At 41.4% G+C, this 27758-nt stretch overlaps 2 protein-coding genes across 8 annotated transcripts; one reads left to right on the top strand and one right to left on the bottom strand.

Moving 5' to 3' along the window:
- Nucleotides 1-1350: 1350 nt before the first annotated feature.
- On the top strand, nt 1351-11025 carry trip6 (thyroid hormone receptor interactor 6). Of its 5 annotated transcripts, none has more exons than XM_014155911.1 (11): nt 1351-1369; nt 2046-2090; nt 4570-4780; nt 5083-5213; nt 5517-5627; nt 5840-6427; nt 6581-6674; nt 6835-7004; nt 8142-8320; nt 8524-8644; nt 8792-11025. In XM_014155911.1, exons 3-11 carry the CDS (start codon nt 4579-4581, stop codon nt 8921-8923), a joined length of 1728 nt encoding a protein of 575 aa, XP_014011386.1. In that variant the 5' UTR covers nt 1351-1369; nt 2046-2090; nt 4570-4578; the 3' UTR covers nt 8924-11025. The 5 variants fall into 5 exon arrangements, with proteins under 5 accessions (XP_014011386.1, XP_014011384.1, XP_014011385.1 ...); XM_014155909.2 differs by lacking the exon at nt 1351-1369 and adding an exon at nt 1459-1534; XM_014155910.2 differs by lacking the exon at nt 1351-1369 and adding an exon at nt 1548-1716.
- A 290-nt stretch (nt 11026-11315) lies between these two features.
- sst5 (somatostatin 5) lies at nt 11316-13710 on the bottom strand. Of its 3 annotated transcripts, none has more exons than XR_006760483.1 (2): nt 12105-12601; nt 11316-11792 (listed from the first exon to the last, which is right to left on the bottom strand). XR_006760483.1 is itself a non-coding variant. In XM_014155913.2 (2 exons), the coding sequence occupies exons 1-2, from the start codon at nt 12795-12797 to the stop codon at nt 11598-11600; spliced, it is 327 nt and encodes a 108-aa protein (XP_014011388.1). In that variant the 5' UTR covers nt 12798-13710; the 3' UTR covers nt 11316-11597. The 3 variants fall into 3 exon arrangements, 1 of the variants encoding a protein (XP_014011388.1); XR_001322176.2 differs by having other exon boundaries at nt 12095-12350; XM_014155913.2 differs by lacking the exon at nt 12105-12601 and adding an exon at nt 12666-13710.
- Nucleotides 13711-27758: the final 14048 nt, after the last annotated feature.

The following is a 27758-nucleotide window of genomic DNA, read 5'->3' as shown; positions in this document are numbered from 1 at the left end:
CGGGCGCCGCGCGTCAAGGGGGGGGGGATACTGTCACGTGGTTCCTCTCCTTGTTTGGGCGGTGCTCGACGGTCGGCGTTGCCGGCCTACTAGCCATCACCGATACATTTTTCCTTTTCTGTTGGTTTTGTCTTTGATTCATTCACACCTGGTTTTCATTTGACATTGACATCTCTGCTCTCCTGCGCTTGACTCCTTTGCTACCTTCAGTACGATTCCGCAACATGGAGTGGTTGAAAACGAGTTTTAATGACTCCAACCTAAGTGTATGTAAACTTCCGACTTCAACTGTACATACTGTACAGTACATATATATTTATATTCCGGACTCTGACATTGATTTTCTGATATTTCTTAATTTTTTTATTTGGGGGATTTGTGTGTATTGTTAGGTACTGCAGTGTTGAAGCTAGAAACATAAGCATTTTGCTGCACCTACGATAGCATCTGCAAAATTCAGTATGTGTACCCGATCAATACATTGTAGGCCCTATTGTCCTTTCCATTTTAATTGGTTATCAAATTAAAATTAATGTGAAATGTGAGGTGACCATGCTTAGAAAACATTTAATTAGCCTATCCTACATTTTAAAATACATATAGGCCTAATTTGACCTTTTGTCTGACAAACACTTGTAATGCATGATGTGCTCATGATCCTCCATGCTTTTTTCCATTTTTTTTATTGCAGAAAAACCAGTATACATGCAAGAAGTATGCAAACAGACAATGATAACATATGCTAGGGGGCACAATACATTTCAGATTATACAAAAACATTAAAAGAAACACATATATTGATTGTTTTAGCAGCTTTCTTATTTGAATAATGTTGAATGGTCTTAATGTACTGCTCGAATTCCTTATAGAGAAAACGGAAGAGTGTTTTTTATTAGTGAATTTACATTTATGAATATGAAATTTTGCCATTAGCACAATTAGTTTATCCTTATTATGGTTAAGGAAACCGAGCAGCACATTCTCCCATAACAAACAAAAGTCATCAAGAATATTAACAATGATAAAACTATGAATATCTTTCCATAATTATTTTACATGTAGACAATGTCAAAATAAATGCAAAACTGTTTCTGGATGCTCAACACAAAAAGTACAGTTAATGTTAATGTCTTTTTTGAGTTTCTTCAGGTAATGATTCACAGGGTAATTTTTCCTATTGGTGAGTCACATGGTTTTAATGTGTACAATTTTTCCAGATTAAGTTGAAAAGCATCTGATCAACCGCTTTACCTATTTTGTTGTCAAGATGTGGGGACTGGGCTGCATAAGAACGTCTGGAGATAATGATCATCCACGCAGTTCACGATGACTAGGCTAGGCCTGTGACAAACACGGGATCCATGAGAAAGTAAGTTACCGAATCTAGATCAAGGGTGTGTTCAGTACGTCTTGCAACGGAAACAGTTTACCGTTTAAGAAACAAAAAGAACGAAACGGGGAGGGGCCGAAAACGTTTTTTTGCTTCAAAACGTTTTGTAACAGAATTGGCGTAATGAATACACCCCAATAGAAAGTAGGCCTAATTTTTATGAGCGAGTTTTATTCTACCCTATCTGAAAAACACATGAAATAAGTTCAATTGTTTAATTGCGTGTGCTTGTGTGCAACAAGTGTAGCGTTCTCTTCGTAGTAGGCTAATCGTGTAGCCTAGTCGAGTCGCTGTAGATCAGCTATCTCTTCAAACAAACATATCAAGTTAGGCTAATGTTGTAATTTTCTCTGCATTAATCTCGCATGTTAACTTCAGTGTAACTGTCAGTTTGATATTTATAGACTGACGCTGCAGGATTTTTGTTGTTGTTTAAATCCGAAAAATATTATAATTTTCTGGACATTAATACGTTTGCCTACTACTAACTACCCTACACATTTTCTTTGCCGCTGCAAAACTTGACAAAGCAATGTTTCTATCGTTTAGAAAAGTGCAATGCCATAGGCCTATACGATTTAGCATTGCATGTGATCTGGCTATTGACCCAAATAGCCTAATTGTCGCCACACTGTGAAATGTTTTTCGTTTGTAGATGAGTATGAAGACGAGAAGACATAAGGCTTCTGGATATTAAGAGGTAGGACATCCTCATTCTAGCCTATTCTTCATAGCCTACAATACTTCCCAATCGCAGAAGTGTTATTGTTTTGATTGCGGAAGTTTAGTAGGCTAGAATTGCAACAATGTAGCGTTGCCATTGCTACAACAATGTATCTCTAGCGCGCTCGAGCTCTCAATTCACGTTTGACAGTTCGCTCATATAAGTGTGCTATCATGATTAGGCAAGTGATATCAAGTTGGCTAGCTGTTATAGTTTGTGTGTGAGTAGTGGTCTTACAATCCACCGTAAGACTTACAAAAATAAAATAAATAATCACAGAATTATAAAGCCGCTGTGATTTAATTTTCCGGCCCACCAATCCTCGGATTTGAGTGTGTGCTCAGCCGGATTTAGGTTTAAATCAGGCCGGTGGAAGGAGGGACAGCAGCTCAATTGCAGTAGAGTCGGCTCTGACTGGTCATTCACTTATAGTTAACATAATAATGCGATGCACTTTAAATACATGTGTTTGTTTAGGAAAATATAAGGTATAGATGCTAATGATGATCACCATAAAGGGCTGTCATGGTCAACGTTTTGTGAAGAATGTTGTTGCCTAATAATCAGACTGTAGGCCTAATCACAGCCCTATCCTTACAGCTGTAGCCTTTCCGTTTTTTACATTTCTTTCACTGCCTTGTGTAATGTGTTGTTGTGAACCAGGTCCAGGTGCCCGAAGCAGATACACATATCATTACAGACGTTTCCTCTCTTGTTTTTCTCACTGCGACTTCATTTGGGATAATATAGAGTTGAGTGTAAACATCGGAGACAATAACTATTGTAGTGGATAAAGACCCAGGGGTAATGGTGGAACAAGCCAAGGGTCTTGCACCTGTGAGATTTGTGTGTGTGTTGTATTTTTTTTTTTATATGCCCGTGTGTGTGTTGGCTCACACTGTGGAACTCGTGTGTCTGTCCGCTGGAATTCCCCTTATGGTTGGGAATGGCTCTATCTTCCTGCTTCTCAACTATGAGCCTATTATTAAACTGCTGTGTGTGAGTTGCCATAGGAAACCCAGATTGAAGCATCTCTTGGTTTCCACTCCAGTGGTTACCTGTGACATAAATATACACACACCAGTGGAGGCTTCTCAGAGGAGGAAGGGGAGGATCATCCTTCTCTGATTTTTCAGGAGGAGAAACAAATCTAAAACATAAGTTATCCTTTTAAAGATAACTATACTAAATATAATCAAGTCACCAAATAATTGATTAAAGCATACTATTTTTCAAATGGGGTCTGCAGTAGCCTCAACAGCACTCTGTAGGATAGCACCATGGTGTATCCAGAGGACAGATGGTTTCCGTCCTCCTCAGGGTACATTGACTTCAATACAAAACCTAGGAGGCTCATGGTTCTCACCCCCTTCCATATGCTTACACAGTAACTGACAACTCCCAGAGGATGTCTTCCAACCTATCAGAACTCTTGCAGCATGAACTGACATGTTGTCCACCCAATCAAAGGATCAGAGAATGAATCTAGTACTGAAAGCATAAGACACAGCTAGCTAGCAGTGCAGTGCATACAATGTGGTGAGTAGTTGACTCAAAGACAATAGTTGAACAGTTTTGAACAAATTAATTTCATCTAAAATGAAGGAGAAGGAAGATAAAATATATGAAATCTCTCTTTCAGTTTCACTTAGCTAGCAAATGCAGCTAGCTAGTTTAGCCTACTAAAACACCATGCTCAAACAGAGGGATGCTATGTTAGCTAGCTGGCTATGACTATCCAACACAACACTGGAACTCTTCCAAGTCAAGGAAAGCTTTTGGTTTTACTAATTTATTGCCACCAGGGCCCGCCGGTGTAAGTGCTAAACTGCTTATTGACTGCACACTGTAGCGTTACTGCATGATTGTAGCAGGTTTACTAACACTTTAGTTCTGTTAGCTATGTTGACTATGATGTTACTTTAACTAATATTGTGCCAAATATGTAGGCTGTGTGTAGCAGTTATGATATGGTTTGGCTTGGAACGTTTTTTTCGCGTGGTCACATAGCTGATGTGTTGTGCATTGACGTCCACAAGTGTTTACGCGTGATCAGGGGTGTATTCATTCCGCCGATTCTGTGGAAAAACATTTCTTAAATGGAACAAAATGAGGATAAACATACCTGAATTTGTCCAATGGAGACTCTTGTTTGCAACTATTGGACTCATGATCACACCCTATGTCAGCAAATTTTTCTCTCGACCTGTGTGCACATACCTTGTAAACTTTAATTGATAGGCTAGGTTGTAGCAACCTCTTGATGGGTATAGGGAAAATTTGAGTATCATGTAGTAGCCTCAACCTATCGCTGTTATATGAAAGACAGTCATCCAATATGATGTAATAGAAATAAGAATATAATTGTTCTGCTGTCGTCCTAAATACAGGAATATAATTGTTCTGCTATAGTTTTACAATATAATAGTTTAATCACAACCTTCTTTCTTTTCAGAACCCTGACATGTCCGGTCCCACCTGGCTGCCGCCAAGGACTCTGGGTAGCCCAGAGAGAACTGTTCCTCAGATGTCCCACTCCGGGCCAGCCATGTACAGACAGCCGCCCATGAAGGTCTCCTCGGACCCCCGGCCCAAGTATGGGGTCTATGACCAGAAAGGAGGTGGAGGAGGAATGGCCACTAGGTACATGGCTACTGGACCCACAGGTAGGAACATGGTGGTGGTGGGCCTTACGTTACACTGGGCTTGAGTCTTGTGCTAAACCTTGGTATAATGAAAACCTGTGATAAACTGTTGTCAATAATGAAAGTTAAACGTCAGTTAATACATAGCTCAAGCCTTGAAGTAGAAGAGAGTTAGAACTGATAAAAGATTGAGTACACCAACTTTGGTGACTAGAACTATCACGATATTGATGAAAACAATTTGATTATGTGTCAATGTAAAGTGTGTACATTATGGTTTTGTTTGTCAATGTAAAGTGTGCCGTGTCATATTTGTTGTGAAGGTGGACCCATGCAGCACCAAGAGGACCCAGGGTTTCACCCTAAATCTAACGACCACTACTACCAACCACCTCCCCACGGGCTCAAAGACGACCGGTCCTGGAACCCTCACATGGACAGCTATGAGCTAATGGTAGGTGGGACATAATTGTTTTTGTAGCCTGGAATCCACACTGATTATTGCTCCATTTCGCCACGATGTTCAGTGTGGTTTTCCAGGTTAAGATTAGTGAGGTTTTCAACCTAATTGCATGTAGATAGGCTAGTTACAATTGTTGTAATGTCATGGAGCATGCCATTGCTCAAATCCAATATTCAAATAAACAAGTAATGAGACTACATTTGCTCTATCTTTCTCCTGTTGTGAAATGTTATAAAGGAATGCAACGGTGTGTGTGTGTGTGTGTGTGTGTGTGATCCTGCTCTGTGATTTCAGCATCGTGGACCTGAGAAGCCAAGTGGACACCACTCCAACCTCGATGCAGAGATTGACTCTCTCACCTGCATGCTGGCCGATCTGGACAGCCATCCACAGAACAGCACACAGGTAGGTTACCTGACTGACTACATGTGAGGAATAAATTATTCCCCAGAAACGTAGTACACAAACGTATAACTGACCAATTTTTTTTTAATCATATCTGGCTGAAAGTGTATCACTGGTTCTTCTGGATATTTACGCCTGAGTTTTTGTTAGTAATTCATTTTAAATAAAAAAGTCCCAAAAATTATTTATGGTTCCTTTCCATTCCTTCGCAGCTGTACGATAACGTGCCTTACAACAAACACATCTCAGGGGACCGCTACAAACCTTCAACCCAGCCAGGAGCGCACTCTCAGGGCAGGCCGTCCATGGGTTACCCCCCCCACCCCCAGTCCCAGTACCATCCAGCACCCCCTTACCCCAGTGATCCCCACCAGGTTCCCCAGTACTCCCCCCAGCCAGACTACACCTACGCCCAGGTGTCCAAACCCTACCCCCAGCCCGTCCCTGCCTCCTATACCACCTCTTCCACCCCTACTGGCCCGAGGTTCAGCGTCCAGGTCAAAACAGCCCAGCCTGTCACCTACTCCCAAACTGGTAGACAAGCCGAGCAGGCTTACACCCCTCCTCCGCCCCACCAGCACTCCTCGCGCCCCCCACCCCAGAACCAGACGGGGCCCCAGGGCTGGTACCCTCCCCATCCCACATCCCAAGCCCAGGAGCTGCACTCTGATGGGGGCTACAAGGAGATCCCCGGGGGGTCTAGAGGGCGAGGGAACCAGGGCCCCACGCCCAAGAGAGGCCAGGAGAATCACCAATCAGTGTCAAGAGAGGCCCCAAGTCCCGCCTATCAGCCCAGCAAGGTGAGTGTCTCTCTAGAGTTCAGAGGTCATCTACTATACAGCATGTTCTGCTGCTTCTAAGTATGGTCCTTTTTGAATACTTGTATCCTCAGTCTCTTGGTTTCACTGATCTGAATGGGAAATAATGAATAATTAATCATATTTGTTCATTAGGGGTCAGCAGCTCCGAGGCAAGAGGAGGAATTGGACCGGCTCACTAAGAAGTTGGTGTATGACATGAATCACCCACCGACAGAGGAATACTTTGGTACTTCCCTATGTCCTTTGTGTTGACTGGACTGTTATTTACATCTTAATTTCCCCCTGGGCTACAAAGTTCATTTAAATTCAACACTAGATGTTCCTTCTGAGTAAAAATCTCTTATCCTCCTAGTCTCATCTTTTCTCCTTTCCCTTCATACTATCAGGTCGCTGTGCGCGTTGCGGTGACAATGTGCTTGGCGACGGCAGTGGCTGTATTGCCATGGAGCAGGTGTTCCACGTGGAGTGTTTCACCTGCATCACCTGCCACGCCCGTCTCCGGGGGCAACCCTTCTATGCCCTGGACAAGAAGAGCTACTGCGAAAGCTGTTACATTGTGAGTTGCTATCACTTTTTGTATTGAGAATCCCTTCTCCCTCTCTTTTTGTTCTAAATTCTTTAGCAGTATTCCCTGAATTCATCAGTTGATCTCTCCATCCATCTTTGTCTCTTTCTCGCCGTCTTTTTCCATATATATTGGATTATCTCACTAGTGCTGAGCCATTAGTGCTTTTTGAGGTCATTTCATTTCGATTATTAAAACAATTATTGCAGATTTTGGTTATAATTAAAAAAAATTATAATGCATTATGTGGGTTGAATGCTGCAAAACAGAATAAAACAATTGATAAAAGTCCCATGATGGTAGTGACTGCCCATCAAATATTAAGCATAATTTATTCACATTACTTTACTTGAATAAAATTTTTCAGTTGTTGTGAGCTGAAGCGCTGACGGGTCATGCAGCAAGACAATGATCCAAAACACACTATCAAGTTTTGGAATGGCCTAGTCAAAGTCCAGACCTAATCCCAATCGAGATGTTGTGGCAGGATTTGAAATGAGAAGTCCAGCTCTGTAGAGCTGCTGCCTGACAAAATCACTATTTTAGTAGTTCTTCAAAGTAAATAAGGCATACTTTTATGACCGCTGAATACCAACTTTCAATCACTTAGATAATGTATTTTCAGGTAGAGAAACCTCGCGAAGCAACTGCTCTCTACCATGTTTTCTGCGCAAAACTATGTAAAACAGGGGGGTCAAACTCATTCCACGGAGGGCCAAGTGTATGCGGGTTTACATTTTTTCCTTTCAATTAAGACTTAGACAACCAGGTGAGGGGAGTTCCTTATTAATTAGTGAGCTTAATTCATCAATCAAGTACACGGGTGGAGCGAAAAGTGCTCGTCCCCCCCGTGGAATGAGTTTGACACGTGATGTAGAATATTGGCTAGTTGGATACAACAACTCCCTAGTACATCGCAAAGTTCGGACTTGATCTGATTTATCTCGAGAGAAACTGCTCAATATACGCATTGAGCTCACAGAAGAAAAAACATTTCCAATAATTGAACCGACGTCGCTCAGTTGTTTGAAAAACAAAAAATAACCAACATTTCGGTTAATTGCTCGGCACCAATATCTCACACACACACACAAAATATTTTGTCTGAACCTGTGCTGCCCCTCTCAGAGTACGCTAGAGCGCTGCTCTAAGTGCTCCAAGCCCATCTTGGACCGTATCCTGCGGGCTATGGGCAAGGCCTACCACCCACGCTGCTTCAACTGTGTGGTGTGTGGCTGCTGCCTGGACGGGGTTCCCTTCACCGTGGACGCCACCTCCCAGATTCACTGCATAGATGACTTCCACAGGTCAGCAGCTCAACAAACGGAATATCTCCAGGCCAGATACTACTACACTTTCATTTCTTGAGATAACGTTCAGCCATTACTCTTTTTTAAAAACGTGATTCTACTAGACAGATTATTATATCTGACTGTGATGTTAGTGTTCCACCCTCTGAGTTTTAATGTTAGTGTTGACGCTTGTACGTCCTGCTTCCTGTCCTAAACAGGAAGTTTGCCCCCCGCTGCTCAGTGTGTGGCCAGGCCATCATGCCCGAACCGGGACAGGAGGAGACCGTCAGGATAGTGGCGCTGGACCGCAGCTTCCACGTCAACTGCTACGTGTGTGAGGTGAGTAGTAGTGTTTGTGAGTGCGTGTCCTTGTTAGTAAAATACCTCGCTCAAGTTGAATGACGTTTACAGTTTGGCAGGATGTCACAACAGATGTACAAAGGCCATTCAGTGTTCCTGGATTTACCCGGTGTTTTCTCTGTCCAGGAGTGTGGTCTGCTCCTGTCCTCTGAGGGCGAGGGGCGAGGCTGTTACCCCCTGGACGGTCACATCCTGTGTAAGGGCTGCAGCGCCCGCCGCATCCAGGACCTCTCCGCCAAAATCTCCACTGACTGCTAACCAACTAGGGGACGTCACCTCTGACCCTGCAATCCTTCAATTACTTTCACCTGCTCTGAGGTAGAAGTTGCCCTAATGAATATATCTGAGACCAGTTTCAACTCTCTCCAAATCATAACCTTAACCACAAGGGGGAAATGTTAAACTAAGGGCAACTTCGTCCTACTCTACTTTTTCATACTCTTATAGTCAATCTTCGTTCTTCAGATGCCCAAAGCTGTGGAATCAGTAGTACCACGTAACCTCAAACTGTCTATGACAGTCTTCAATATGATGCCATTATTTAATTTCACTTGACTAGGTTTATTGATACATGATGACAGGGTAATGTAACATAGATTGACAACAAGTTCCACCACTATTCCCTAATCCTTGTCCTCTGGTTTATACTAGCCATCACCTATCCTCTATATTGTATCCTGTACCCCTACTCCCTATCCCCTACCCCTCAGCGCATACCAGTATTGTATAGAGCCTCTGACCTGCAGGCAGCAGGGGCTGCACTAACCCCCCTCCCCCACCCCCTGCTTATGTCACACTAATCCTGCATGTCCTACACTATGTTTTACGCTCTATCCTGCCAGACATGGGGGACATGGAAGGAGCTCTATAATGGCAAATAATGATTGATGGATATTGACGATCATGATAAGTAGGAAAATTAGGGGATGATCCTGGCATCTAACCAGTCCAGATAATGGAACATTATATATTTTTTGTATGCCACTAAAGTCAATAAAAACGCTGAACTGCCTCGCATGAAAAAACGCACATATGCAAATGATATCTGTGACGGAGCATATGTTGCAGGTTGATTTGGTTATGGAGTGAATGGGTTTGCATACGTTTCATAGGAGAGGAAGTAGCTGTAGCTTGATTGATTTGTGAATAGAATAGAGGACGAAGAAAGATTAGGTAGTCATAAAAAGCAGATCACTAAAGTCAATGCTGTGACCCTATTTAATGTTGAAGCAGTCCGTATGTGTCAAGATGATAACTTGACAGCTGACAAGTTTGCCTTGTCAAAACAGAACAGCGATTTGCATCCTGGTAATTGGTACTGTATTTCCGAGAATGTTACTTGTAAGCCAGCCAAAACTCCAAACCCCATCTTCAAAATTTGAATGCGCTTTTTATTATAATATCATTTCTCTTTTTAACATTTGTGTTGATTTATACTTGACTGTTACAATGATGAAGAAGGTGCAATGAAGTCTAATGCTTGCAATTGTCTTACTGAGAAACAGGGATCTCATCCTATTGTGTTCTTTATGGGTTTTTGTTTTAGCTTAGTCTTAGGAGTTTGATTTGCGTTGCTAATCCATATCCCCATGGCACTATCGGCCATGTTGAAGCATCTCTGAGACATTGGAGTTCTTCTCACATTGTTTTGATGTAATTTGTCCTTGTGTTTCGCCGTCCCGCTGTCTTAATTTGTTTTGCAACGTAAAAGCGGCTCATATGATTTTGAAGGCTTGAACACCTTTTTAATTTCATACGCCTTCAAAACCCAAATCTGTATTTGTGTCTGGAATCACAGTACTTGATCCTTTTCCCTCAGTATTGGTCTCTGAGCACAAAGATATGAAGATCTCTGTGTGAGCCCTGTGAGTTGCATTTTCCACTTTTGCGTATTTATTTCAACTCCTGTTATATACTCATTGTTTCTAAGTCCGTGTTTATGGTCGTCACTGCGTGTAAACGTTTTATGTTCCACAGTGTCATATTGATAAGTACAAGAGAACGGCAATGAAATGCTCTAGAAATATTACCTGTGATGACATGTTCTTTACCCTCTCACTCTTTCCCTTCAGTGCAGTCTCGTGGTACAATCGTTCAAATGTGTGGCCTTGATGGCCAACATGTTTTGTTGACAAGTGTAATCGGTGGTTTAAAGCCATTTTTGTATTGCAGAATAATCGATCTGTCCATGTGAGGAATACAAGCTGAGAATGCTTTTGTACTGAGCAGGTGGTTTGTACAATTTGGCTCAAGTTTTAAGTAGATGTGTGAGTGGGTGTGTGCGCATTTGCTTTTTTTCCCCCCTAATGCCGATTGTAGTACATAATCGATACAATAAACCATCCCTATTTTTCAGCAAACTACACCTTGTCATCTTTTCATATACCCCTGTACTAGACCCTAACCTAAAACCTATTCAGTGTTATAGATGGGTTAGCTGACGTCACAAAAACGATGTGCATGCTTCGGTGCGGCAGAAGCCAGCGCATATGGATGGCTGCTAGCAAGAATGTAAAGAAACTGCCACGTGGGAAGTTGTAAGTGGCTTGTTTGATACCATGTCTTGTTTTGACTGATTTCATGCCAATATTGGTAAAATTCGCTAGCTAGCTAACCACCAACTGTACTGATTGTATTTAAGAGACAAGTACTCATTATGCACATTTATTTGTTTTCAATAAACATTGGAGGCGAAATATAGCTTACATGTCAATAATCTAAGCCTGCCCCATAGTTGCGCACGGGTTGCTTTTGTTGCTAGACAACCAACCCATGAAAAAGACATATCAGGTACGTGCCAAGAACATTCTAGGCCTTTTAATTGATAATGAACAGTGAAAAAAAAAAAAAAGTAGCTGTCATTTTACATTTGTGACATTGCAAGAAATATGTCTAAAAATGATCCAGCACAAAGAAGAGGCTGCTTGGCAAGTTAACACGATGTGAATGTCTTCCAAAAGAAGTTCCGGCATCCAGCCTTGCGTTCCCGATGGGAGAGGGGTAGCTGGCGCACCACCTCCTCCCTCACCCCGAGTGCCTCCTCCAGTTCCGGTAGTACCTCGTTCTCCTCCACGGCTGTGCTCATCAGGTCCGACATGATCTTCAGCAGGAGGTTGCGGGAGAGATCCTATTAGGAAAATAATTTAATAGCATTAAATACAACTTCATTGTCCATCCAAGAAAGGGAATAACTGACACCATGGATCTTAGAACTTCTTTGTTGCTATAACACTACGGTTGTCATAGAACACTTCTGTCAGTTATTCTAGGACCAAAACATTATCAGAAGCCTAATTAAATCAACAAATAATTTAACATATACAGCAAGTAGAAGTTATGGTCATTTAATGACTAGTTCTCTTGAAATTGTATGACCATTGAGTTGAATATTACAGAATATCATTAGAGAATGAATAAAAACATTAGCACCGTTTTATACATGGTTCGAGCGTGCATCCTTTGTCTTGATCTTGTCCACATTTTAAGACGGGTGTAGACGTTTAAAAGACGCATTGTGATCCGATCTTCCTGACTACCTCCTGAGATGTGTCTGGATATCTTACAAGTGTAGAATGGATCCAGTGGAGTCTGCTGAGGGGAGGACTGCTCATAATAATGGCTGGAACGGCATCAAACACACAGAAACCATGTGTTTAATGTTGTTGATACCTTTCCTCTGATTCCGCTCCAGCCATTACCACAAGCCTGTCCTGCCCAATTAAGATGCCACTAACCACCTGTGATCTGGACATTGACACTATTTAAATCACCTGTAAAATCATTGACAGAATAAATGAATATTATCTTGAAAGAATATCTGTTAAATCATTTGCATACAGAGAGGGACCAAGATATCCGTTCCCAATGTGGACAGATAAGCGACGTTTTACTACCATATAGATGCAACGGCTACAATGCGGGCACAATCAGAATGTGGATAAGTGGAAGACAAAGGTTATAAATGAGGCCATTGACACACAACAGTGAGTCAACCACTCACCTCGTTGCCCTTGGTTGTATCTGCTCTCAGTAGTTCAGCTAGCATGTCTCTGTGTGGAGCGGCGCTGACCCTCGCCAGCAACACTGAGGCAGACAGAGCCACCAGTAACACCTGCAGCTGGGAACACAGCATCTCCCCTGTCTGTACCTTTCCTATTGGTTAAACTGTATACTGACTATCCTTCAATGCTGTATTCAGCAGTGATTAATCTTAGACTGGATGTTCAACAATAATTATCCTATTGGAAAACAAAACAGCGGCTGGATGTCAGAGAAGGAAGTTGGTTGTTGGTCCACACACAAAACAGCCCTGTCGAAGTGTCACGTAACAGTGGCGCCACCAATATATAGGTTTCCTCATCCTTGGCTCTTCCTCGTACCAATACAGGGATGCGATTGGTTGATGAGGACGTGTGTGTGGGTGCATGTCATGGGGGTCACTAGCTGTAGGGAAGAAGTGAAGAAGGTCACAGAGGTTCGACACAGTCACACGAACAAAACAATATTATACATTTGTCCAACATCCAATATCTGCAAAGTTGTGACATGGAATTGACAAGTGTTCAAAAAAAGTGTGAAGTGGGCATGACAAACAAAAAACATAGCATTACAAGCGGCATTTCAGATCTAAACAAACCCCGAGCCCAGTGTTGATGATAGTGTGCTCCTGAAATGGCACCCTATTCCCTGTATAGTGCACTACTTTTGACCAGGGCCCGTCTGAAATAGCACCCTTTTGGGAATAGAATAGGGTGCCATTTGGGACTCATTCACAGGCTAGTGTTGAGTGAGGAGGTTGGAGGTTGACGTCGGTCTCAGCCAGGCCCAGGGGTGTTGCGTCAGTTGAGATTAGCCCCACCAGCCCTGGTGCGTCTCCGGCACGATGTGTGGTCCTAATGCGCCACACAGAGCTGCTAATGATATGGAGTGACTCAAATGTTAATTGGAAGGTCTGCCCACTGCCCCCCCCCAATCTCTATTTTCTTCTTCCCACCCCCATCATGTTCCCAGAAGAAGTACAGCGACAGCCAGGACAGCGGAGTCAATCACCACCTTCCGGAGACACCTGAAACCCCACCTCTTTAAGGAATACCTAGGATAGGATAAAGTAATCCTTCTAACCCCCCCCCTTAAAATATTTAGATGCACTATTGTAAAGTGGTTGTTCCACTGGATATCATAAGGTGAATGCACCATTTTGTAAGTCGCTCTGGATAAGAGCGTCTGCTAAATGACTTAAATGTAAATGTAAGTAAACATTCATTTACCAGCCAAAGGGCAAAGATGCAAATGCATATTGAAACGATTGAGGCTGCGTTTACACAGACAGACCAATTCTGATATTTTTTCCACTAATTGGTATTTTGACCAATCACATCAGATTTTTTCACGTCAGGTGTTTTTCAGAATCTGATTGGTCAAAAGCTGTTCAACCGCATCGCGGAACTTTAACTTTACTGCATGATTCAAGTTTAAAGGCAATGTTCCCGCTTTAGCAGAGACTGGCTTCACAGAGGATGCTGCACGTCGGCTCAATCGGAAATTACAGCGGAATCTGTAACGCTTCAGCTTTAAAGACTGAATAGAGCCCTAAATGTGGGACATTATTTATTTGTATATTTGTTTTTAGTTAATAAAGTGTGAGCTGCTGTGAACTACTGGTTTGACAACTCCAAATGTCCCAGACTTTACACTCTTCTACTCTACTTGTTGACTGGGCCATGCTATTCATGGTTTGAGATGATAACCAAACTCAGTCAACGGTGGGCCTGGCTGGAGTGGTACGTCAGAATTTATTTTGTTGACTTCTTTGAGGATGAATGGGACATTCAATTTCATCAAACCCCACTGTAGGCAACAATATTAGCAATAGCTGGTAGCAAAGACGGATACCTCACTGAACGAAGGAAGTCTAACCTTTCCTGACGGCGTTGCCCCTTGGCACCATGGGAGATCCACTGTTTGTTCTGATTACTCATTTCTTCATGTCACCTCCGGCCCTCATTAACATTTCCGAAGGAGATGGGGGATGTCATGGCCACAGGCATCCCACTGGGCACATTAATACAGCCCGTGTGGGGTCCTTACAATACTGCCACCACCTCCAGTCCTCATCACAACCCACCTGTCTTCATTGGAGAGCTGGTGTGTATTCAGTGATGTGAAACATTCTGAACGTTGCAGATAGAAACAGAATGACTAGAGAAGACACTAATATCTGTTCTACACAATACATTTCTATCTGAACATTCTATATTATTACATCCTCCTGAACAGGCCCGTGGAGACTCCTTCTATAGTTGTTGGTGTGACTGACCACACTTGTGTGATGAGTAACCTTGCCTGAGACCTGAAGATTTGTTTTGGAGTCGCCTAGGCTTTGGCTTGAAGTGTTAATAATCAGGTTATAATTAAGCAATAAGGCCCGAGGGGGTGTGGAATATGGCCATTATACCACGGCTATCATGTCTCTACCCTTACATACTCTACAAATAGCCCATGACCTTTTGACATAGGAATAACAATTAAGATATACAATTGTATTTGCCTATATTGGGCTGTAGGACTCCGCTATTTCTGATAGTACAGTGCAGTAGCCAACAGTGTTGATATAGATTTCTCATCATTCCTGTCAGGTCTTAGTGGTCGCTTTGCTGCCATCTAGTGTACTGTTTAATGTATGGCTCTCCTGCTTTCACTTTGTGTGTGTATATATATATATATATATAAAAGACTTCTAACCTTACATGTTTACCATTTTGAATGTATGTTGTCTATGGGTCTAAATGATGTGTATGTGTATTAGACTTAGATTTACCCTCCACAATTCACTCGCTCTCTCTGTCTAGAGGTAGATCTTTGTCGTGACAAGATGTTCAACTCTCTGGATTAACCCATTTAGTCCCACATTTTTCCCAGACATGAAAATATCAAAATCTTGTGTCATTAGTAAGCTTTTTAAATAATCAATCATATATTTTTTTAATTTTCATTGAAAAGTAGCTGAAAAAGTGTGTTTTATGGTCGGGGTCAATTGTGACCGGTGGGATAATGTGATGTATACTGAATGAACATATTTCTCCTATGCAGTCATGAAAATTCTTATATATCCCAGCCCAGTTATTAACACATTTAAATCTGTCACCTGCAGTCCCCAGCATTGCCACTAGAATGCCCCAACACTGCTAGTGTGACTATTTTACATTTCAAAAACCCTTATACAACAACGATATGAATACTGAGAGCAAAGACAAAAAAACAACCATCAACATATTTCAACATTGTTACTTTACTGCAACATGTATTGAAACATTAATATTGTAACTTTATTATAACATTTGAACCTGCACTTTAGTGCAATATTCATTGTAACATTCACTAACAACTGTATAGCAGTCGTGTCATTCATTCACATTTAACAAAGGTACATTTAGGATAGAGGTAGCCTGTAGAATATGCATTCAAGTAGAGGCCTAAACTCAACAAAATAATATATACATATCATAGAGGTAGGCTTCAGAACCCAGTGCACAATTAGTTTGTGCATCACTATTTTGAACTACGATCAGTCAGACCTATCGTCATATAGTATGTCTTGAATCAATCGATCCTCTTTTCCAGAAACATTTCAGTCATTTTGTTCGTCTTTTTCGTCGACTTTTCTTCCTAGAGTCCGTTGTACTGCTTCTCCTCACCCTTTATTAACTTTTCTATTTTTCTTCTATTGGCTTTTTCAGCCCTTTTTCCATTCGCTCTTATCTCCTTTTCTACTGTCCATGGTATATTTTGAAGCACTCAATGTACAGTGGCGCTTTGCATTTCTCACATGCGTAGGTAGTGCGTTCGTCACAATGACGACATCTATGGAACCGGTGCATCGTGTTGATTGGCCAGTGAGAAGCTTTGTCATATCTTGTCTGAACTTCAACAGTAGCAGCCAGTAGAGATCTCCTTCTGTGGCTCAGTGGTTTCGTGCCAAACTTATGCATAAGAGACTGTGCCACTATCCATGAGAAGGGGAGTAGGTTGATGGTCCCTCCCATAACATCTCTGTAAAAGAAATGGCTGTTTACGAGTGCACTGTTGAGAGACCATGCAAAGATGGGCCACCACCACTTCTTAGACCTGATGGAGATATGGTATCTTGAAACCTGTAGATCGTGAAGTTCAACACCACCCATGTGCTCATTGTTTCGGTTGATGCATTTTGGTGGTGGGACTTTGTCAAAGGCTCGTCGCTCCTTGTTCCATCTCTTGACAGAGGTCTCACTGTATTTCTCCTCCATGTTTGTTGCCACTGTGATAATGTTATTGTCTTTCTAACAGACCAGTAACATGTCTCCTTGGGTCAGAGCCTCAGAGGTTTCCCCGGGGTAACTTCATGAAGTCTTTCTGTGGCTTGAATGGGATATCAAACAGATGATTTTTCCTCATCATTCCAGAGCTCCCATATCCTCTTTTTGTCATTTCATCGAGGAGTACAAGCGAAGTGAAGAGGTTGTCATGAAGGAACTTGCAACCTTGAGGCATCTGAGATTGCTCTGCAACACCAAGAACGACACTGGGTCCATGACCCAGCCCAGTCTCAGGGAGGAGAGTGTGGGGTGGTGAGGGGTAGGTCATCATCACTGATAACGTTGTTCCTGTCATGATCAGTTTGCATAGGTTCAGCATATACATTCAACAGCCTGGCTGGCAAATGCCCTGTCTCCCCCTCATAGTCCATATCTGACCCATCGCTATCACAATCACAGAGGACAGCATCTTTCTCATTTTGAGGGATAACTGCAATATTGCATGCCTTGTCTGGGCGGTCACCTAGATCCAAAATATCCAGAAAGTGAAACTAAAAGAAAGAACAGAGTAGAAAGTTAGGTAGAACAAGAACTATGTGTGTGTATATAACTGTGTATACCTAGATGCACTGTGTTATCCCGCCGGTCACTATTGTTGCCGTCAACATGTTTACTCATTCTATGACGACACTGAACGAAGTTGAGTAATTGCAAATGCATATATCAATACTAGACACCTTCAAGATGATGTGTACCAAAAATCTTTGTCCTATCTTAATGTTAACATACTTTACTAACCTTTTTGGGGGGAGCTTTGAAGCAGCCATCGTCTTCTCATGGTGCAACCAGCAAGGAAACAGCTCTGGTCATGTGACAATTTACACTAAACATGTGACATTGCACATATTTCATTGAGACCATTTATTATTTCAATATTTGCTGGAATAGCATTGATATATCATTCAGTAACATTTTTAATGCCTTATAACTGAAAACTTTTTTTACGGTCACTATTGTGACTGATGGGATTAAATAGGTTAAGGGATTCAGCTGCTACGTATACTGTCGTTTAGATTATTCCTTTAACTGATGAACGCTTTACACCTGTTTTTTATGTTATTGTTACTGGGTGTTTTACTTTGTTATGGTACATTTACTGTTCTTTCACCACTCTGAACCACAATCTGAGTAGCCTGCTCCCAGATCTGTTTGTGCTCTTGACAACTCCATTGCTGTCATTGTCAAGCCAAACGTAAAAGCATAAACAGACTGGCAAGAAGCTGAAAGTATGGTGCAGAGAATCTGCAAATGGTTGATTCCCAGACGGTCTGTGTTCTGTTGTTGTTGTTTGGTGTCACTGATGGAATCACTCGTGATCAATAATCACCTGACCTTTGTGGGGGGAAAAAAATGATTAAATGGCAGTTTAGGGAGCAACATGTCTTTATCTGGAAAGTAAACAACATAACAGCAACATAATCTGAACTCACATGTGATAATCTTGTCAACAATACCTTTGAGGTCATTGATATAGCACAATGTATTTATTTACTTGACTTATCGATTGATTCATTTGATTGATTTGTACGCAACATATACGCACACAATCTATTGTATATCACACCGTACTAAGTAGGCCTACAATACTTTCCTTCTAACCCAAAGACCATAAGATCATATACAGTGCATTCTGAAAGTACACAGACCCCTTTACTTTTTCCACATTTTGTTACGGGCTTATTCTAAAATTGATTAAATAGGTTTTTTTCCCTCATCAATCTACACACAACACCCAATAATGACAAAGCAAAAACAGGTTTTTAGAAATTGTTGCAAATTGATAAAAAATATCACATTTACATAAGTGTTCAGACCCTTTACTCAGTACTTTGTTGAAGCCCCTTTGGCAGCGATTACAGCCTCCAGTCTTCTTGGGTATGACACTACAACTTTGGTACACCTATAGTTGGGGAGTTTCTCCCTTTCTTCTCTGCAGATCCTCTCAAGCTCTGTCAGATGTTTGATCAGGTTCAAGTTCGGGCTCTGGCTGGGCTACTCAAGGACGTTCAGAGACTCCTACGTTGTCCTGGCTGTGTGCTTAGGGTTGTTGTCTTGTTGGAAGGTGAACATTCGCCCCAGTCTGAGATCCTGAGCGATCTGGAGTAGGTTTTCATCAAGGATCTCTCTGTACTTTGCTCCGTTCATCTTTCCCTCAATCCTGAATAGTCTCCCAGTCCCTTCTGCTGAAAAACTTCCCCACAGCCTGATGCTACCACCACCATGCTTCATTGTAGGGATGGTGCCAGGTTTCCTCCAGACGTGACGCTTGACATTCAATTCAAAGAGTTCAATCTTGGTTTCATCAGACCAGAGAATCTTGTTTCTCATGATCTGAGAGTCCTTTAGGGGCTTATTGGCAAACTCCAAGCGGGCTGTCACGTGTCTTTTACTGAGGAGTGGCTTCAAAAGAATTCTCAAAACCTGTTTTCGCTCTGTCTTTATGGGTTATTGTGTGTAGATTTATGAAAAATGTTTTATTTAATCAATTTTAGAATAAGGCTGTAACGTAACAAAATGTGGAAAAAGTCAAGGGGTCTGAATACTTTCTGAATGCACTGTACTACTAGCATCATAACAATAATATACATCATAATTAAAATCATAACATTTATCATGAATAACATGAGAAAAACAACAAGAAAACAAACCAACAACCAACCAAAATAACTTGTGAAAAAATGTAAAAGGCCAGGATTTAATCCGATTGCCTGTTGTAGAGATCGGTCGACCATACTGATTTTAAAGGCAATGTTCCTGCATTCGTGGAGATCCCATTCACGGTAAAGACTGGCTCAATCGGAAATGACCTTTACAGATCCACGTTTGGGGAAACAGCCTATTGTTCGCCTCAGGGCCTTTGTTATTGTTTTTGTCTTGTTGTTGAAAGGGAAGAGAGACGGAGGTGAGGAGCCTCAAGCCTGTAATGATGTCAAATAGTGTTTGTTGTTTGCAGTAACTTCTTTGTTGTTGTAATATCCCAAACGGTCGTGGCAGTTTCACTAATTAAGGATTATAGCTTTAAATGACAAGCGCGCTACGACGTGCAATCGGATTGAATGCCTGCGGATGATTATAATAATATATGGTAACACTTCAAGATAAAGAATCTTAAGAGTATGCAGAATAAGATATACAACATAAACACAAAGGCAAAAAGCAATAAATGTTGGAATGCAATGTATAGAATGTACAACAGGCGTAAATGAGTTATTCTCTTAAAAGTTATACATGTCAAAGCAATAATGTTTTTTCCATCACTCCTTTAAGATTTCTTCCAAGGTTATAGAAATAAATACATTCTTTACTTGTGTTGTTAAAGTTTTTATACACAAGTGCACGGCTGACGATTGATTTTAAAATGCAGAACTTACATAAGATCAGCGTGTAGGATCAGTGTTGTCCAACTCCGTCCCCTGGGCTACTCTCTTCCGGCTTCAGCTCTGGAGCGCAGAGAGACCATCGCCATGGCATTGGCATTGACATAAAGATCCATGCTTGTCACCCCCCATCTCAGACGATGCCACGGGTGAAGAAGCCGGGTGTGGAGGTCCTAGGCTGGCGTGGTTACATTTGGTCTGCGGTTGTGAGGCCGTTTGAAGGTACTGCCAAATTCTGTAAAACCACATTGGAGGCAGTTTATGGTAGAGAAATGAACATTCAATTATCTGGCAACCGCTCTGGTGGACATTCCTGCAGTCACGCTCTCAAAACTTGAGACATCTGTGGCATTGTGTTGTGTGACAGAACTGCACATTTTAAAGTGGCCTTTTATTGTCCCCCAGCACAAGGTGCACCTGTGTAATGATCATGCTGTTTAATCAGATTCTTGATATGCCACACCTGTCAGCTGGATGGATTAGCTTGGCAAAGGAGAAATGCTCACAAATGGATATAAATAAATTTGTGCACAAAATTTGAGAGAAATAAGCTTTTTGTGCGTAGGGAAGATTTCAGCGACTTCTTATTTCAGCTTATGAAACATAGGACCAACACCTTACATGTTGCATTTACATTTTTGTTCAGTTGTGTGTCTATCTATCTATCTATCTATCTATCGATCTATAGATAGATAGATACACACAACTGAACAAAAATGTAAACGCAACATGTAAGGTGTTGGTCCCATGTTTCATGAGCTGAAATAAGAAGTCGCTGAAATCTTATATATATACACAGTACCACAGAAAAGTTAGGACACAACTACTCATTCCAGGCTTTTTCTTTATTTTGACTATTTTCTACATTGTAGAATAGTAAAGACATCAAAACTATGAAATTACACATATGAAATCATGTAGTAACCAAAAGTGTTAAACAAACCAAAATATATTTTATATTTGAGATTCTTCAAAGTAGCCACCCTTTGCCTTGACAACTTTGCACATTCTTAGCATTAAATTCATGCATCTCAGTAATAGTAAGGTGTTCCTAATGTTTGGTATACTCAGTGTATATACAGTATATATGTCCGTCTCTCCCTCCCCCCAATAGATACACAACTGGTTAATGACATAACTAGACTGTATCTGTAACTTTCTGTTATCTACTGTACCAGACTACAAATATATTAAATCAGTCATTAAACAAAAAAATGGGGGGCACCCCCATAACAAATCAGCCCCTCACAACAACTGAAATATCAATCTGCTCAAATACAAACATTAGACTTGTCACCTCTGAGTGAATGTCTTTACCTTGAAGTACAGGTAGGAGGTGGTGTTGGCTGTCAGTAGGATCAGCAGCACTACGATGTGTCTGATGATGAAGTTTAGCAGAGGAGAGGCTACAAACAGAGACACGTCTCATGAAGGGACTGATCATCATCAGATAGATCTGTGGGAAATCTGTCAATGACAAAGTTATAAGTCTGCTTCATGCTCTGTTACCTGTGACAGTGAGGGAGAAGTTATGAGAGAAAACATAATTCTCATAAACACAGCTGTCGTCCCCTTGGTGGGAGTAATCTGCAGCAGGGAAGAGGAAGGCAGCAGAGTCATTGACAGCTGGCTGGGTCTGGGTTCTGTTTGAGCTGGTGAAAGTGAGGAGGAAGGAGCCTCCTGGGTACTGTGGCTGAGTGGAGCAGGTGATGGTGAAGTTGTAGCCCCTGAACATCTCGGGCCCCTGAAGACCCCTCCCATTGAGTCAGAGAGATATCAGGCTGGACAAGAGGATCTGTAACAATAAAAGAGAACAGGAAAACCTATTCAACTAATTTCCTATAGATATGACAATAGCAGCAGCATGTAACAGTGCTAGCCCCCTACAGTCACTGAGACAACAGAGTGCATTCAGAAAGTATTCAGACCCCTTGACTCTAAAATTGATTAAATCGTTTTTCCCCCCTCATCAATCTACACACAATACCCCATAAAAAAACTGTTTTTTAGACATTTTTGCAAACGTATTAAATATTAAAAAAACTGAAATATAACATTTACATAAGTATTCAGACCCTTTACTCAGTACTTTGTTGAAGCACCTTTGGCAGTGTTGGAATCGGCTAAACTTTGATCATGGAGATAGGAAATGAAAGAGACTGGGTTATGTTAGAAGTTAATGGTTCTCTGAAGAAAGAAGGCGGCTTTGGAATGTATTTGATGGAGGAGAGGAGAGCGATGTGTTGATATAGGGAAGACAGATATCTGTGGATTAGGTGAAGGAGGTGAGAGGTGAGGTCAGTTCCCCTTAAGGGAGTAATCAGGGTTGCTATCTGGTTACATTCTTTCCTGTGGAGCCATAAACTAAGGAGGAGGAGTGTCTTAAGTTGGATGCATTTAAACTGTGATGTCTGATTTCAGCTGTACAGAACCTTTGGGAAACATTATACTTGGTTAAAGCTTCTCTAATGTCCGTGAGTTGTTTACTCTGAAAAATAAGAACCTAACAGCAGCAATTACAGCCTCAAGTCTTCTTGGGTATGATGCTACAAGCTTGGCACACCTGTATTTGGGGAGTTTCTCCCATTCTTCTCTGCAGATCCTCTCAAGCTCTGTCAGGTTGGACCATTGGGTTCTTGGTCACCTCCCTGACCAAGGCCCTTCTCACCCGATTGCTCAGTTTGGCTGGACTGCCAGCTCTAGGAAGAGTCTGTAATGTTTTGGTACCCTTCCCCAGATCTGTGAATTGATACAATCCTGTCTCAGACCACTACAGACAATTCCTTTGACCTCATGGCTTGGTTTTTGCTCTGACTTGCACTTTCAACTGTGGGACCTTATATAGATAGGTGTGTGCCTTTCCAACTCATGTCCAATCAATTTAATTTACTACAGGTAGACTCCAATCAAGTTGTAGAAACATTTCAAGGATGATCAATGGAAACAGAATGCACCTGAGCTCAATTTCGAGTCTCATAGCAAAAGGTTTGAATACTTATGTAAATAAGGTATTTCGGTTTTTTAATAGACTGGTTAAAAAAATAAATGTTGCTACTCAACTACTTTCCTCATTTAAAGACAGCGACATTGGCGTGTAAAAGTGCTAGTGAGTAGCTATGTTCAATTAGATAACACTCACATACATAAGCATTCTGTGATACAGTATTTAATAAAGTTGTATTTGATTGTTACTTGACTGAGTATTCTATTTTGCAAAGCAGACTTACACGCTAAACAGTAATTGAAAGAGGCACAGAGGAAGTTGTATGGATGAAGGAAATCAGTCTAATTATGTGATGATGCCAGAAGCCAGTGTTTGGAAGATATATTGGTACAGGTGTTGGCAAACTTGCCAATATAACCTCCAAACACCGGCTTCTGGCACATTATCAGGGGCATTATCACTTTTCTACAACGGGTTACCAACATATTCAAATAATGATTGACATATTTTAATTAAACCTTATTTTGATTAATTTATTCATACTACTTCATCCTTCCACAAGCTTTAGTCCCGACACAAATCTAGGGTTGCTAGAGACGCGTTGAGTCTTTGTTCTGTATTTATGGACGCGACTCAGTCGTTCGTTCTAAATCTTACATTGCCGTTCTGGCTGGCAACGTTCTTATCCCTTGCTTGCTAGATGTCTAACTTAGTCACGTCAAAATGTGCAGCCAGAACAGCAAAGTAGCTTCATTTGTATTTGTTTAAGCTGTTTTTTAGTGACATTTATTTGGATACATCCATAACAATAAGGTAAATGACGCGCGATTTCGCCTGGCATAGAAAATGTGCTCACTCGTCAGGATACGATTGTTCAGAGGAGCTAGCCAACAACACAGCTACAGTAACACAATCACTTCTACCTGAAGCTGGAAAGACTGAAAATTAACTGCGTTTCGTTTTTCAGTTGATTTTTGTTTTGTATAGATCCATAAAAATGATGCCAGAAAGGCGCAAACGCTGCCTTTCTGTCTCGTCCCGACAGGCGACACCTTCATTACTATGGGACAGCAGGAGATCCAATTTGAATATTGAAACAATGCTGCCAAATGTCGGACTGACAGACAGCAAGTTTTATACAAATCTCCTCTGTTGAAAACTACATGTTAGTCAAAAAGAAATGTGAGATAATGTCTAGATGCTTTTTGTACTGGAGATGAAGTTTATACGTTGCTTGGCTGGGCTTCTGAGAAAATGGATTGCGCAATGGAAGAGTAAATAGGCATTTTAACATCATAGATTTAGTCGTGGCAACTTGAGGAGTAGACACCGGCTGGAATGCAGTTTTAACCAATCAGCATTCAGGATTGGACCCACCCGTTGTATAATTTAATTAAACTTGTTATTACCTGAGCAGATCACTGTGAATGAATAGTCAAGACATTGTGTTCTTTTACACTCCCTCAGTGCAGGCTCAGACCCGTTACAGCCAATTCCAATCCCTTTATTGGTGTTACCACCAGGTAGTACTGAAAGAGTGGAGCCACAACCCAGCTGTCTACACACTACTGCAGCTACATCCTCCCAGTCATCAGTTCCCACAGTCCTCCACTCCACCAGCCCAGCGACCGCCTCCTTCCACCCGCCTCACACAATCAACCTCTGAGAAAAGAAAATAATAGAAAAAGAAGAGAGAGATGGTAATCTTACTTATTTTCTCACAAAAGCAGCACACCTATAGTGTCTTCGGAAAGTATTCAGACCCCTTGACTTTTTACACATTTTGTTACGTTACAGCCTTATTCTAAAATGGATTAAATCAAAAAAAAATCTATAGCAATCTACACACAATACCACATAATGACAAAGCATTTTTACAAATGTATAAAACATTTAAAACAGAAATACCTGTAGTGGAATTTTACTGTGTCTCTTTCTGCTTTTTCAGTGTCTTACACATATCATACATGTTTGACCTGTTGGATACATGCGTGTTGTAGATGGACAGGGTGTCTGAGGTTTGCTCTCACAAGGTTGGCTCAGCGGGAGTGGAAATATTGGCTGAATGCCTAGACTGTGGTTGCCAGGTGTTCTCCTCCTCTGCAGCAGAGAAAGGATGCACTTGACTATCTTTGTGTAACCCGTAGCGATAGTATAAATATGCTGAGGGGGAAATACCACGAAGTGCTGTTTGTCTGTAATCTCTCCACTGGCGTGAATAAACATAAATTAATTTAAGCTTGACTTTGGGGTCCTTAGTGCTTATTTCCACGACATAACTTATTTACATAACTATTCAGACCCTTTGCTATGAGACTTGAAATTAAGCTCAGATGCATCCTGTTTCCATTGATCATCCTTGAGTTGATTGGAGTCCACCAGTGGTCAAATCAATTGATTGGACATGATTTGGAAAGGCACACACCTGTCTCTATAAGGTCCCACAGTTGACATTGCATGTCAGAGCAAAAACCAAGCCATGAGGTTGAAGGAATTGTCCATAGAGCTCCAAGACAGGATTGTGTCGAGACACAGATCTGGGGAAGGGTACCAAAAAATGTCTGCGGCATTGCAGGTCCCCAAGAACACAGTGGCCTCCATCATTCTTAAATGGAAGAAGTTTGGAACCACCAAGACTCTTTCTAGAGCTGTTCGCCTGGCAAAATTGAGCAATTGGGGGAGAAGGGCATTGGTCAGGAAGGTGACCAAGACCCGATGATCACTCTGACAGAGCTCCAGAGTTCCTCTGTGGAGACCTTCCAAAAGGACAACCATCTCTGCAGCACTCCACCAATGAGGCCTTTATGGTAGAGTGGCCAGACAGAAGCCACTCCTCAGTAAAAAGCACATGACAGCCCGCTTGGAGTTTGCCAAAAGGCACCTAAAGACTCTCGGACCATGAGAAACAAGATTCTCTGGTCAGATGAAACCAAGATTTTTTTTGGTTTGTTATTCTGTCTCTCACTGTTCAAATAAACCTACCATTAAAATTATAGACTGATCATTTCTTTGTCAGTGGGCAAACGTACAAAATCAGCAGGGATCAAATACTTTTTTCCCTCACTGTATGAGGAAGTCTTTATACAAATAATTGCCTCCACGTTTCTATGGTGGGATTTTGGCTATATGCAGCTGAGGTAAGACATGCCTCATAATATGAAGTAAAATATCCAAGTTTCAAACAACATAAGGAACAGGAAAAATATAGCGACGCCAATGATAGGGAAACCGTCTTTTGGTAGATGGAAAGGCTTTCCCAAAAACCTTCTCCATTAAATGTTAACTAGCTACAATGTAGCCTATTTTTAGAAACATATCATGATTATTTGCGTTATTCCAGTGGCCATTTCCTTTGCAAACTCCATCTCATGTGCTGGAAACACCCTAAGCAAAAAGTAGTTAGGTGTCTGCACACTTGAATTAAAGGGTACCTACTCTCAAAAATCAACATTTCTTAGATTTTTCCCAGACCTCAAAAGTGGTCTCCTGATGTAACTAGTCAGTGGCCACACCCCCGTGTGCCCAGACATCACATTAGGCTTCATAGAACTGCCTCTTCTTCCACAGAGTATACAACCCACTTACTACAAAATGTACATTAAGTCAAAGAACTCCGGGATGGAGTCCCCTTGATAGAATGGCTACAATTCTATAGACCATGCAATCCACGGTGTAAGCTATGGACGCAAATGGTTGAATTTCTAAGACCAAAACATGCCGGGTGACGCTGGTGTGTGAAGTGGTTTAAACTATAACTCTACCAAAGGACAATACCAGAGAATGTGCAGATCCTTTCCATGTTGAAATGGCGAAGAAATCTACAAACTAAAGAATAATTATTCAGACTGCAGCTGTTTAAATACTTTAGTCTGGTAAACGCACCCGGACTAAGAACAGTTCCGAATGGTACTCTGAAGTATCCATTGTAACATCTACGGCAGACTGTGACTTCTGGTGGACAAACCTGAGGCTTTCTGTCGACTCTCTCCAGCAGACTGGCGACCACAGATAGAGACATACACTCGTAATTATTTAAATTGCAATTTCTTTTCGAATAAGCGATCATTCATGTAAGGTATTAGCAATTTTTGTTAGTGTAGTTAATCAGCTATGAGTTTCCCGCTCTTGAGTGGTCCACATCCCCTTTCCTTTGTTTACCAATACGTCATATCGGTTTTGTACGTTAGGGACTTTTTCTTTGTATCATGTAATACATACATGTATCATGTATGAACTAATTGTGTGTTTTCATGTATTTCTGTGATTTGATTAGTTAGTAAATAAACTAAGCCAATTTGTATATTGCTGATTCATAATTTATGCTCGTGTAGATATCCAAGGGTTTGCGATGTTCACTAATGAGAACTGAGGAGGTACAATAAATTAATAAGCAACTGTTTGGATAAGATATGAAAATA

The sequence above is a fragment of the Salmo salar genome, chromosome ssa18 (assembly GCF_905237065.1).
Source record: "Salmo salar chromosome ssa18, Ssal_v3.1, whole genome shotgun sequence".
Lineage (NCBI taxonomy): Eukaryota > Metazoa > Chordata > Actinopteri > Salmoniformes > Salmonidae > Salmo > Salmo salar.
This window is presented reverse-complemented; position numbering and strand designations above follow the sequence as displayed.

What these genes read in the sequence shown, in the direction of transcription:
- trip6 (XM_014155911.1), top strand. Translation starts at nt 4,579, where the DNA reads ATGTCCGGTCCCACCTGGCTGCCGCCAAGGACTCTGGGTAGCCCAGAG. An exon ending in CATGGCTACTGGACCCACAG is followed by an intron (nt 4,781 to 5,082) that starts GTAGGAACATGG and finishes TTTGTTGTGAAG; the next exon opens with GTGGACCCATGCAGCACCAA. An exon ending in TGCATAGATGACTTCCACAG is followed by an intron (nt 8,321 to 8,523) that starts GTCAGCAGCTCA and finishes TGTCCTAAACAG; the next exon opens with GAAGTTTGCCCCCCGCTGCT.
- sst5 (XM_014155913.2), bottom strand. Translation starts at nt 12,797, where the DNA reads ATGCTGTGTTCCCAGCTGCAGGTGTTACTGGTGGCTCTGTCTGCCTCA. An exon ending in ATACAACCAAGGGCAACGAG is followed by an intron (nt 11,793 to 12,665) that starts GTGAGTGGTTGA and finishes TTTTCCTAATAG; the next exon opens with GATCTCTCCCGCAACCTCCT.